This window comes from Aspergillus mulundensis (assembly GCF_003369625.1).
Source record: "Aspergillus mulundensis strain DSM 5745 chromosome Unknown scaffold_8, whole genome shotgun sequence".
Lineage (NCBI taxonomy): Eukaryota > Fungi > Ascomycota > Eurotiomycetes > Eurotiales > Aspergillaceae > Aspergillus > Aspergillus mulundensis.
The window spans coordinates 87,203-99,510 of NW_020797896.1; the positions used below are offsets into that span (position 1 = coordinate 87,203).

Consider the following 12,308-nt stretch of genomic DNA (forward strand, 5'->3'; position numbering starts at 1 on the left):
GGCCCTGGTGCGACTGGCCCTGCTCCCACTGGCCCTGGTGCGACTGGCCCTGCTCCCACTGGCCCTGGTGCGACTGGCCCTGCTCCCACTGGCCCTGGTGCGACTGGCCCTGCTCCCACTGGCCCCGGTGCGACTGGCCCTGCTCCCACTGGCCCTGGTGAGACTGGCCCTGCTCCCACTGGGCCCGCTGAAACTGAGCCTGCTCCCACTGGTCCCGCTGAAACCGAGCCCGCTGAGACCGAGCCTCCTACCGCCACTGGCCCTTCCGGCGTTGAGCCCACCGGCGATTGCGAAGATGACAAGTGCCACGGTACCGGTCACCTCATCCAGGACCTCGGCCCTCAGGTCGGTCGTGCTCTGTATGTCACCGGTGCCGACGGCGAGAAGTTCCTCGTCCAGGTCAATGAGGACGTCTACAACCTGCTCTCCGGCAGGGTCTCCCTCAGCGACTCCATTGGCGAAATCGTCGGTGACGCTGCTACCCTTGGTGACCTCATTGCCGACCTCGGCCCCATCATCGACTGCATCCTGACCATCGTCGGCGAAGACGCCCACATCCTCCTTGTCCGCCTCGCCCCCGAGATCGCCGACCTCCTCCGCGGCGCCGGCATCACCCTCGGCCTCGACGCCATCAACAACCCAATCGGTGGCCTCCTCGGTGGCTTGACCGGCGGCCTGCTCACCCGTGACGTCCAGCGCTACACTGTGCAGGGCCAGAGCGGGCCTCTCCCCGTTGCGCTCGACGGCCGTCCTGACCAAGTTCTCCGTGAGAACCACTACTCTGGTCTCATTGGCTCCGTTATCGACATTGCCATTTCTGTGACCGAGCTCCTGCAGCACCCTCTGGCGCAGGACTCTGAGGACCTCATCATTATTATTGGTCGTGACACCGGCGCACTGCTGATCAAGCTTGCTCCTGGTGTTGCTCAGCTGCTCCATGGCCTCCTTCCTGAACTTGCCACCCCTGTTGGCAGGATTGTCTACATCGTTGGTGACAGCCTTTAAATAGCTTACGCTTACGGCTAATGCTTTGATTTTCTTGGTGTGAGGAGTTGAAAACTTTGCGCACGAGGTTTGGACATAAATACATAATTCATGTATTATAGTTGCCTATCATCTTTAATGTAATACATCACATACTTCTGCACTTGTTTCCATCTTCTCTAGTTCTCCGACATCATCAGTAGTCCAGTTAGAATGGAGCCTCTACCTCACAGTCTAGAAAGTAAGTACAACTACCGACGTGGCGAACCACAGCAGCGCAACCTTTGAATGATTTTTTCGCTAACCCACATCCCAACCCCAGATCTCCAAATCAAATCCCATTACCAAGCTTTCTTCCCCATGTCTCCTCAATCTCGAACCCCAAAACGACACCGGCTCCAATCCCCCATAATTTCGATTGTGGGACGCGTGGGGAAGAGGAGACCCCGGCTAAGGTCTGTTCCGCCCAGCCGTTATATACTACATCGCCTGCGTACCAGACTTGACAAGTTGAGAACCTCATCGAGTATTACAAGCCAGAAAAATAGAATAGAATACAATGGCACCGCAAGATCTCAATGTCGCTATTTTGGGCGCCGGTATATCACCCCCTCGTTCGTTGATTCAAAGCAACGCTAATGGCGAACAGGAATGGGCGGCCTCACGTCCGCCCTGGCCCTCGCTGAAAAGGGCTTCAAGCACATCGACGTCTATGAAACGGCGTCGGACCTCGGCTTCGTGGGTGCTGGCATCCAGCTCGCGCCGAATATGGCTCGGGTGCTTGACCACCTTGGTGTCTGGAAGGGGATCGAGGCCGAGGCTGTGAATATTGAGGAGACGAGTGTTCGAGGTGTGTACTCGTCATCTACCCAACTCTTTATATAGAGAACGGGTGGATAGAGTGCTTGGCTCAGGAATCAGGGCTAACGATACGCAGTCGGCGCATCCAACACCGAACTCGCCCACGTCGACCTGCACTACATCGAGTCAACCTACGGCTACAAACACATGGTCGGCCACCGGTACTCGCTAGCCAACGGCCTCTACCAGGGCTGCCTCAAGCACAGCGACAAGATCACCTTCCACTTCGCGCACCCCGTCACAGAAGTCCACTCCTTCGGACGCGGCACCCAATCCAAGCCCTCCTTCACCGTCACCCCCCGCGACACATCCAAGCAGCCCTACCAGGAAACAGCCGACATCCTCCTCGCAGCGGACGGGATCAAATCCATCGCCCGCGTCGCAATGCTAAACGACCTATCCATCATCCCCGTCCCCGACGTAAAAGACACAAACCAAGCCGCGTACCGCATCATGATCCACAAGGCCCAGATCGAGGCCGACCCCAACGCAGACGCCGACCTCAAGGCCCTCCTCGCAAGCAACAAGGTCGTCCGCTGGATCGGCGAGAAGCGCCACATCATCGCGTACCCGGTCTCCAACAACACAATCTACAACCTGAGCACCACGCAGCCGGACAGCAATTTCGCCGCCGCCACAAACGCAACGTACACGACCAAGGGCTCGAAGACCGCCATGCTCGGCGTCTTCGGCGACTTCTGCCCGCTCGTCCAGCGCATGCTGAATTATGTGCCCGAGGGCGAAGTCTGCGAGTGGAAGCTGCGCACGCACGAGCCGCTTCCAACGTGGGTGGACGGGTGTGCGGCGCTCGTTGGCGACGCGTGCCACCCTACGCTCCCGCATCTGGCGCAGGGGGCGGCGCAGGCGATTGAGGATGGGGCCGTGCTGGCGGTTGTTCTTTCGAGACTGCCCGCCACCGACGCGGAGAGCATCAACAAGGCGCTGAAGGTGTATGAGATGGTGCGCAAGGAGCGTGCGTATGCGCTTGTTGAGCTGGCGGCTGCGAGTGGGCGGGCGCTGCATCTGGGTGAGGGTGCGGCGAAGGAGGAGCGCGACAAGCAGTTTGCTGCGCTGAAGGCGGGCAAGGGGCCTGTGCCGGATAAGTGGGCGGATGCGGATGTGCAGCGGGAGATCTATGGGTTTGATTGTGTGAAAGAGGCGGAGGAGAGGTTTGAGGAGTATTTTGGGCTTGTTGCTGCGGATGCGTAGGTCTCCTATCTCTCAGGACATGACGTGACGTGTGGATGGGATGATGGGCTGATTGAGTTAGGGCTGCCCGCGTGAGTAAGTTGGCATGATTGATTGATGCGATATGGGTAAGATTGTATATAGAACATAACGTAACATGATAGAATGGACATGATTCGACGAGGACCAGATTACTTCGAAGTAAACGCACAGGTCCCCATATCAAGCTTTGCAACCTCCGCCTCGGGCCTGATATCGAAATCAAATATATCCATCGGCACGCCTAGCGTCGTACACGCATTCGGGATATCCACCAAGCCCGCAATATGCCCCTGCACGGGCGCACAACTCAGCAGGAGGTAAATCTGGTAGTCGCTGTACCCATACCGCCTCAGGTACTCAATAACCCTCAAGCAAGTCTGACGGTACGCAACCGTTGCATCGAGATAATGCTGTTTGCCATTCTCGTCAACGGAGAAGCCCTCGAACGTCAAGTACCGGCCAGGCCCGAACTGCGGTTCCACAGGGCCCGGGTGGAAGATGGGCGACTTCATAGCTAGCTTGGCCATGCCGTCCTTGATAACGGTGAACTTGAGCGTGATCACGCCTGCCATTTCGATGGCACCGCAGAACGAGATCTCGCCGTCGCCTTGGGAGAAGTGCAGGTCTCCAACGGAGAATTTGGCGCCTGGGACATGTACGGGGAGGTATACTTTGGAGCCACGAGAGAGGTTCTTGATGTCGCAGTTACCGCCGTGTTCTGGGCGGCCCTATACTTTGTGAGAATGGAATAGGAATAAGGGGTGCATGGGGGAGACATACCGGAATGGTTCGCGCTCCCTCGCGTCCGATCTTCGCTGCGAGTTCCTCGCCTGCACTGCCGGCGTGGGCGTTGCTCGGCTCCGGAGGCTTTGCGACATCGCGCGTGGAAGTGTTGGCCGCGATCAGCTCGCCCTCACGCCGGTTCCACTCAGCAAGCACCTCTGCGGATGGAGCGCAACCGAGGATACCGGGGTGGATGAGGCCGGCGAACCGCACATGCGGAATGTGCCTGGAGGAGCAGAAGATGCCCTCGAAGTCCCAAATGGCTTTGGCGCTGCGAAGGTTAGATATGACTTCGATGATACGAGAGCACGACTTACGCCTCGGGATAGATCTCGTCAAGGAACCCTCCGCCGTTCTCCTTCGCAAAGACACCTGTAAAGCCCCATGGATGATCCTCGAATGGCTGGACGTCTTGAATCTCGACGAGGAGGACGTCGCCTGGCTCAGCCGTTTCAATGTCGAATGGGCCCGAGAGGTAGTGGATTTGTGTCAGGTCGACGTTCTTAATGTCGTCAGCCGAGTCGTTGTTCTTGATCTGGCCGCCGGTCCAGTCTAGACATTCGATCTTGACGACTTCATTGTTGGCGATGGTTCCGTAGCTAGGGACTTTAGTGTGTAAGAGTGATTGCTCGATGGAATATAGTGTAAGAAAGTAGCATACCATCGGGATGCCATCTGTTCTGCAGAGCAGTGGTTAGCCCAGTGTGGAGAAGAATGTTGTGGGACGATCATACATGGAGGCCCTTTTGTTCGCGGGCTGGTTTGTTCAAGTCTACCTTGATGGCGGTGCGGATAGGTCCGGTGCCCATGATGATTGTGTTAGAGGATAGCGTAGACCAAAGAAGATGGCATGGCATGGTGGTATAAGTAGGCGGATCGACCCCTCATGAGTACGACCCCAATGCGACTTCCCCTCCATTGTGCCAATCATTGTCCAAGACCATTACGCTTATCGTCTGCTATCAGAGCTTATCAGCGGCATTTGGTTAAACCCCGGATTCCCAGAAAGGCAGCTGAATTGAGATAGATAAGGAATGGCTAGTAATAACAGTTATTATATGGGGTAGTATCAGTCTAGGCGAATCTTCGCCCTGGAGTTGTGGGCTTTGGTGCGGGCTGCTGATCGTGCGCTGCCACATTGAGCTTATCAATGTTATCCAGAGACAGTCCCAAGAAGTCGTGCTTGTTCTTCCACGTAACCTGGGTTTCCGCAAAGCCTTCACTCTCAGCGGGGCTAGGTGGGGGGTCGGTGATCTTGGTGACGAGATACGCGGTGGAGGCCTCGGCCACGCCATACATCAGAACTCCGATGATCGGGATCTTCAGGACAAACGTGAAAGCGAACGCAAAGCCGAAGAGAACTCCTTCGCGATCCTTGAACCAGTGACGTCTCTGCTCGGAAGTAAAATGAATACGGGAGAAGTATGGCTCGAGCTATTGCGACGTTAGTGGGTTTCGCTGCCACAACAAGAGGGCGAACATACCAGTTCTCGCATCAAACTGCGAGAAGCAAAGTAGCTGTGCAGGAAGGTGACAAGATATCGCTTTGGAAGAAGGATACCGGTTCCGAAAATGACAGCAGCTGGTGTGGTCCCGACGGCATTGTGGAAGGTATAGAACGAGGCCGCGGGCATCACGAAACGGCCCACGATGGGCACAAGAGAAACGAGGTAGATCCCTAGAAGCATGCCGACCTTGCGCCCATACCTCTTCAGAAACGCCAGTAATTTCTCGACAATTGGTTTGGATTCGCCCTTGTCGTTTGTCGGATATTGGACAAGGTTTGGATAGTACATCGCGCGCAAAGTCTTCGGGTCCTCAGTCTTGTGTTTGTGGACATATGTGGTGTCAACCCAATTCAAAGAGTCCATAAAGCTAGTCCAATTAGTATCATACCACCCACATATCCCTGGAGCACTTACATCTCGTCAAGCGTCGGCACGACGTATCTCAGCAGAGTCATGAGAAGGAATGGAACCTGCAGAACGGATTTGTTCAAGAAGTCAAGGCCGTTGAGGAGATTATTATCCCAGGTAGTATCTTCCAGATCAACAATCCATGAAGTGATCCAAATGAGCAGCCTGACGGAAATGATCTACGAATATTAGTCTCACGCATGCCGAGTCGCCGACTCATAAAACAGACATACCGGAATCTGGATGACGACTTGGATGATGATTCCAATAGCAATAGCAAGAGCTGCCTGTCGGAAGTGATCATATTTGAACAGTCTTGGATTAATCAGAGCTCGCACAGCTTCAGAAGTCAGCATAGCTTGTAGCATCAAGGCCGGTTGACTTACTGCCGACCACTGTCAGCTGGGCGCCGCGGATCACGGCATTTGGTTCAAAATTCGACATTTCAAAAACTGAAGCCGAGTTACTGATTGGCGTCCAGCAATTCAACTTCAGCAATAGAAAGAATAGCTGAAAAATCATCCAGGAGCTTGTTGCTGAAAGAATCACGACTGCCTAGGCTTACTAATCACCACTACGTCACCGAGCACAGAGCACCATGGCTTTCGTCGTTCGACATATCAGGGTAATATGACTCTTGGAGGTAGTTGTCTGTGCAACAGTATGACCAGATCGTGTGTTTCCGGTGCAATCAGGAGAAATTAGGGCATCCAAGTTCCTACTTGTCATAGTTTTAAACAGTTTCTGCCTTGACTCCAAGGCCATCGCGGCCCCACCGAATCCCCAGCATCTGCAAACAACTGCAGCTTGCAGATAACTGCATTCTATTGGAGTCAATGCAGCACTAAGGGGTTCCTCTAGTACAAGATTTGAGATCCTCTGAGATCACTATCCATTCTTTATCATTATCCTACCCTTGTCCTTCGCTAGTGCTTCGTTCGCCTCTCGATTGATCCTTGGTCGATGATCTCGTGCACTCGTCCAAGGATGGCCATTCTTTCCTGGTAGACCCGTCATTATTGTTTCAGCTGCCCGCCTCTCATTCTTTTCTTCTCTCATTCATTATCCTTTCTTCAATCAATGTAACCTCTGTTCCTTTTGCTTTCACATGAACCACCATGTCTGACACCTTCGATGCGCCACCCCCTCGACGGTCGCTCACCCTTCCGACCAAGCTGAACCGTTCCGTCCAACGCAAATCCGACTCATACAAACCATCTGAGAATGACCTTTTCTATCATCCGTCTGCCAAGGTCGTCCACTTTGCGCCGCGGGCTGTAGCCCCGATTCCATCGAGTACCACGCCGTCCGACTTCGACTACCCCGTTGATACCATCGAGACACTGCCGTGGCGGTCTCCTACCGAGCGGACGGTCGCGTTCGCACCGCTGAGGCTGGAAAAGGTATACGGATTGACAGTGTTCCTGAAATGCGGCAGTGTCGTTCATGCCATCTTGAAGAACTCGCAGTGTTGGTGCGTGGATCGGGAATCGACTTTTGTTTTACGCATCCGTCCCCTCACATATTACCGAATTGAGCTGCCGAACGAAACCGAGCAGGATAAGGAGCTTGTTACGCGGTTGAAGAATGCGCTGCCTCAGATTCTCCGCTATGAAGTAACCCCGTGCCCGTTCAAGCGCGGATTTACCGTCGAGATTCCAGAAGAGGCGAAGGCCCCCCGACGGAAGAAAGCATGGCGCCCGAAAGGACGAAGAGAAAGTGCTCCTACACAGTCGGCTCACGGTCGCGAGTCTCTCGAGGTAAAAGGAGCCGCCACTCCTGATACGCACAGCGCAGGCGAGGACACAGACGGGACAGCCACTGATGGTACTTGCTTCACTCCCAAGGGAAGCATTACGGGACTGGATACAATCCCGGATGATCACGATAGGTTGCCAGAGCCTATCAATATCCCAGAACCTAACAACTGGTCGAGACGAGCAGTGGCCGAGACACAGCAGAGCTTCCATACCTTGCTGGCGAGGTTTGAAGACACCTCCGAGACTCGAGACCAGGAACACGCGCTTTCCTCGAGTGTCGAGTCTTCCCACTCGATCGACATCACACCAGAGCCATCTCTGACACCCCCGTCGCCCACATCACCGGATGTGACACACAGAACGCGGTATGAACCTTGTGATATACAGGAGCCTTCAGAGGAACTGGTCTGTCAAGATACTCTGCAATCCACGGACCGGCTGTACGCACCTGCACAAGACTTGTTCCCTGACGACCAAAGCTTCAGGTTGCGTCGAACACCGGGCTCATTTTCCAGCATTCACAGTGCCACGTCTACCGCATCTAATTCAGACCTTTCTAGCATGAGTCTCGAATTCCGCCGCCGGTCAAAGGCATCCTGCGAGCGAGAAACCGGACCCGTGCCTCCACCATCTACCCTAGTACTCTCCAACCCAGAAAAGCACGATGCGGCCTCGTTGATCCAGAAGACCTGCACATTAGTCCTAGTTCCTCCAATCTCCCTACTCTTAGTCCTCGTCCATATCGCCGCACGGATCGTTATAGGCCCAGCACTCGACTCACCAGCCGGAGAGTTCTATCGAAAACTCGAACGTCAAGCTTCTCGTCCTCACGAGGCTGTGGATGATTTTGATCTTCCACTTGCACCGCACTGCTCCAGCAAGTCGTCCGTTTCGGACTAAACGAGGATTCTAGGACTTTCTATTCGAGATCACCACTAACATTCGATTGCCTTTCTTGACTTACATCTTCCGCCATTTATTTTTTGCAATTTTCCATGATAACGCCTCGACATGATCATTCTTTGGATCCTTGCTTTGTATACCCTGCATACTGCGCTTCTCTTCTTTGCTTGTATATCTATCTTGTATGTATTTTACCATCTTCATAATAGTTTCTAGTAATGACCACATGATCACGTAGTGCATGCAGTCTTCCACAGTTTGACCGTGATAGATTTACAAGGTATGAGAAACAAACTCACGATGCGGCTATGCTTAATCCAGCCGCAAGACCATATGAACAGTTCGGCGTGTCAGATATAGACAGAATCAAAAGCACAAATATCCCGAACGCCGTAAATGCAATCCCTCCTTCTTATAGCCATCACCAAAGAACCGAATCTTTAATCTCCAAAGGCCAGGTCCTAACCATACCTTCCTAAGCTTTAACAACCTTCCCCGCACCACCCTTCGCCTTCGCCTTCTTCAACTTGCGATCCCGCTTCTTCAGCCCCGTCATCCCAGCCTTACAGACCTCCGCATACCTCGCATAGAACGCTTCGAGCTCACCCGGCTGCACAACAGTTGAGACCTTGGCTTTTGTTTCCTTCTTCGTCTTCTTGTCCTTGATCTCAGGGTGTGTCTTTGGGTTGGGTGCGTTTGTGTTGCCGTCTGAGGCGCGGATGAGGATTGAGGGCAGTGTTTGTTTATCGGCGGTATCTGGTGATTGGGAGTTCAGGAGCGGTGTTTGTGTGAGGTAGACGGAGCCGCGGGTCTTTTGGGAGGTGTTTGTTAGGAGGGTTGTGAGGGAGGTGAAGAACTGAAGATTGTGGCTGTCAGTAATCCGACGTCCTAATTGACAGGATGGGTATAAGAAGTAGTTACCTCCTCATGACCAAGAGGCGCCGGCATTTCGCGATATTTTTGCTTATCAAAAAGCAATTGCCTTGTACTCTGTAAAGTAGCTGATGTACTTGGGACTTGTCCAGATGCGCTCGATTGTGGGGAGATTATCTCCGATGTTGGCCTCACCGCCTTCCGCTCCGCCGTCTTTTTCAGTCAATATATTTTTGACATTTTTATAGCTCCGCAACTTTTTCTCTGAAGATCGACCACGGCCGATAATCAGCTACAGATACGATGCCTCGCCCCAGGCATAATACGACATCGCTACCTCGAGATCTGCGACAAGAGCTCGGCATCCGTGACCGATTCGGCGAGCAGAAGAACAAGCGGAACGAGAAAGCCCGCAAAGACCTTCGGCGGGAGGAGCGCGCGGGGAACAAGCGCGGTGGACCGGGATCGAAGAGAAGCGCTGGTGTCCGCAGTCGCGACTATGACGACGATGATGAGGACGACTTTGATGGGGACTTGGGCGAATCTGACGAAGATGAAGGAAATGTCATGGCAAAGTTGAAGGCTGCAAAGCAGAAGAAGGAAAAGCCTAACGTCAGCTCGAAGAAGTCCAAGGGCGGTGATGCGCAAGACGAGAAAGTTTTGGAAGTCCCGCGGAAGAAGGTATCAAAAGCAGTGCAGGACAAGCTGGAACAAGATGATGCGGAGATTGCTGCGCTGGAGAAAAAGCTTGGTCTGAAGAAGGGGAAGGTTCCTAAATCGTTCGCGGGGGATGGATTGGACGAGTTGCTGGGAGACTTGGACGAAGGGTCTGCGGATGAAAACAAGAAGCGCAAGCGGGAGGCGGATGACTGGCTGCAGAAGAAGAGAAGGAAGGCGCAGGGCTTGCCTGTTGATGAACCTGAAGAGTCTGACAGCGATGGAATGAGTGACGAAGATCTAGAAGACTTTGACGATGACGAGGATATGGATGGGTTCGACGAGGACGAGGACGAGGAGGATGAAAGCGAAGAAGAGCAGCCCGTGCCGAAGAAAAAAGAGAATCCATACGTTGCGCCTGTTGCGGCAACCGAGGACAAGCCAGGAAAATATATTCCTCCCTCATTACGAGCAGCCTCAAATTCTGAGTCCGAGTCTCTCACGCGATTAAGAAGACAGGCGCAGGGTCACCTCAACAAGCTGTCTGAGGCCAACCTCATCTCCATCCTGGCGGAATTCGAAAAGCTTTACCGTGAATATCCTCGCCAAAATGTAACGTCTACGCTGCTTAATCTACTTTTTGCGCTCATCTGCGAGAGGTCTGCGCTTTCGGATACGTTCATTATCCTGCATGCGGGTTTCATCGCTGCTGTGTACAAGGTCATGGGATCGGATTTTGGCGCGGAAATCGTTCAAAAGATTGTGGAAACTTTTGACGCTGGCGGAGATGAAAGGGGCAAGTTTGAGGGCAAGGAGATGATCAACCTGATCTCGCTTCTCTCGCAGCTCTACAACTTCCATGTCATTGGAAGCACATTGGTCTTTGACTATATCCGGCTGTTTCTGCAGGACATTAATGAGGACAATACCGAGCTTCTTCTCAAGGTCATCCGAAGTACGAGCACCCCCATTTACCTTCCAAAGCGTGTCGATAACTGACCATACAGACTCCGGACCCCAACTCCGACAAGACGACCCATCCTCCCTCAAAGACATCGTCCTTCTCATCCAACCCGCCATCGCGAAAGCCGGCGAAGCCTCCCTATCCGTGCGAACAAAATTCATGATCGACACAATTACAGACCTCAAGAACAACCGCCTCAAATCTGCCGCCAACTCCACCATCGCCTCCGAGCACATCACGAAGATGCGCAAGATCCTCGGCTCCCTCAACAACTCCCGCGTCATCCGCGCCTCAGAACCCATCAGCATTTCCCGAAGCGATATCCACAACTCGTCGAAGAAGGGCAAATGGTGGCTTGTCGGCGCTAGCTGGAAAGAAGATCCTCTTGAATCTGCCCGCCAGGAACTCTCCTCACTCCCTCAGTCCGCCTCCAACCAACCCACCGGGGTGGACGACGACGACAGCGATGCCGAACCGGATTACGCCTCAATCGCTAAGGCACAACGCATGAACACTGATGTCCGCCGCTCCATCTTTGTGGCTATCATGTCCGCGAACGACTACCAGGACGCACACGTCCGCCTGCTCAAGCTCCGCCTCAAGCGCGCACAAGAATTCGAGATTCCTCGCGTCCTCACCCACTGCGCCATGGAAGAAGATGCGCATAACCCTTATTATACGCTGATCGCGCGCCGGCTGTGCGGAGAGCTCGGTCGCCGCATCAAAGTCTCCTTCATGTTCACGTTGTGGAATATCTTCAAGCGCATGGGCGAGTCAGGGGACTTAGACGACGAAGATGACGACGATTCCGGTGCTCACGGCGAAGATGAAGAGAACCCACTCTCCATGAAAGCCATCGTTAACTTGGCAAAGATGTACGCTTCTCTAATCGCAGATGGCACTCTCACACTCGGCATCTTGAAGACCCTCAACTTTGCGTACCTGCAGCCCAAGACAAAGACATTCGTTGAGCTGCTCATGATCAGCATCATCCAGCAGTCCCAGAAGCAGCAGAAGAAGAAAAAGTCCAGGTCCAAGGGCGAAGAAGAACCAGCTCTCAATGAACAACCCCTCGTGGAGATCTTCATGAAGACTCGGGATACGCCGCAGATCGTCAAAGGATGTATTTACTTCCTAAGAAAGGTTGTTGCGAAAACCGACATTGTTGCTTCGGAGAAGGAGGCCGTCATGGTGAAATGGGGCGTTAGGGTTGCTGTTGATGCACTGAAGGTTGTGGCGTCCGAGGAGGATAAGTTCTCATGAGAGCTCATTGCTATGTTAACCATTTATTCTGTGGGTTTCATCTATTATAGCAAGGCGTACGGGTACAGGTTGCATTGGGCAGTTGGGTCTAAAGACAAGTCGCATTGTACATAG

General features: G+C 53.5%; 7 protein-coding genes across 7 annotated transcripts in view; 4 read left to right on the forward strand and 3 right to left on the reverse strand.

The window, feature by feature from the left end:
* The window catches only part of DSM5745_07445 (uncharacterized protein), a gene marked incomplete at both ends in the record, with an annotated part of 1,374 nt that extends 369 nt beyond the window's left edge, over nucleotides 1-1,005 (forward strand). Inside the window, one exon of the mRNA XM_026749461.1 lies at nucleotides 296-1,005. Coding sequence (XP_026601493.1) covers nucleotides 296-1,005 — 710 coding nt within the window. The remainder of the gene's footprint in view (nucleotides 1-295) is intronic.
* Nucleotides 1,006-1,543: 538 nt separating this feature from the next.
* DSM5745_07446 (putative monooxygenase) lies at nucleotides 1,544-3,054 on the forward strand (the record flags this gene model as incomplete). Its single annotated transcript, XM_026749462.1, has 3 exons — nucleotides 1,544-1,583; nucleotides 1,634-1,834; nucleotides 1,922-3,054. 3 exons carry the CDS (start codon nucleotides 1,544-1,546, stop codon nucleotides 3,052-3,054), a joined length of 1,374 nt encoding a protein of 457 aa, XP_026601494.1.
* Nucleotides 3,055-3,224: 170 nt separating this feature from the next.
* DSM5745_07447 (acetamidase/formamidase family protein) lies at nucleotides 3,225-4,667 on the reverse strand (the record flags this gene model as incomplete). Its single annotated transcript, XM_026749463.1, has 5 exons — nucleotides 3,225-3,803; nucleotides 3,856-4,129; nucleotides 4,176-4,464; nucleotides 4,520-4,538; nucleotides 4,593-4,667. 5 exons carry the CDS (start codon nucleotides 4,665-4,667, stop codon nucleotides 3,225-3,227), a joined length of 1,236 nt encoding a protein of 411 aa, XP_026601495.1.
* Nucleotides 4,668-4,932: 265 nt separating this feature from the next.
* On the reverse strand, nucleotides 4,933-6,218 carry usgS (transmembrane protein UsgS; the record flags this gene model as incomplete). The annotated part of the gene is made up of 5 exons (XM_026749464.1): nucleotides 4,933-5,292; nucleotides 5,343-5,733; nucleotides 5,781-5,953; nucleotides 6,008-6,114; nucleotides 6,161-6,218. The coding sequence occupies 5 exons, from the start codon at nucleotides 6,216-6,218 to the stop codon at nucleotides 4,933-4,935; spliced, it is 1,089 nt and encodes a 362-aa protein (XP_026601496.1).
* Nucleotides 6,219-6,892: 674 nt separating this feature from the next.
* On the forward strand, nucleotides 6,893-8,434 carry DSM5745_07449 (uncharacterized protein; the record flags this gene model as incomplete). Its single annotated transcript, XM_026749465.1, has 1 exon — nucleotides 6,893-8,434. The coding sequence occupies one exon, from the start codon at nucleotides 6,893-6,895 to the stop codon at nucleotides 8,432-8,434; it is 1,542 nt and encodes a 513-aa protein (XP_026601497.1).
* Nucleotides 8,435-8,912: 478 nt separating this feature from the next.
* DSM5745_07450 (signal recognition particle 14 kDa protein) lies at nucleotides 8,913-9,385 on the reverse strand (the record flags this gene model as incomplete). Its single annotated transcript, XM_026749466.1, has 2 exons — nucleotides 8,913-9,293; nucleotides 9,359-9,385. The coding sequence occupies 2 exons, from the start codon at nucleotides 9,383-9,385 to the stop codon at nucleotides 8,913-8,915; spliced, it is 408 nt and encodes a 135-aa protein (XP_026601498.1).
* A 228-nt stretch (nucleotides 9,386-9,613) lies between these two features.
* Nucleotides 9,614-12,194, forward strand: DSM5745_07451 (uncharacterized protein; the record flags this gene model as incomplete). Its single annotated transcript, XM_026749467.1, has 2 exons — nucleotides 9,614-10,922; nucleotides 10,975-12,194. 2 exons carry the CDS (start codon nucleotides 9,614-9,616, stop codon nucleotides 12,192-12,194), a joined length of 2,529 nt encoding a protein of 842 aa, XP_026601499.1.
* Nucleotides 12,195-12,308: the final 114 nt, after the last annotated feature.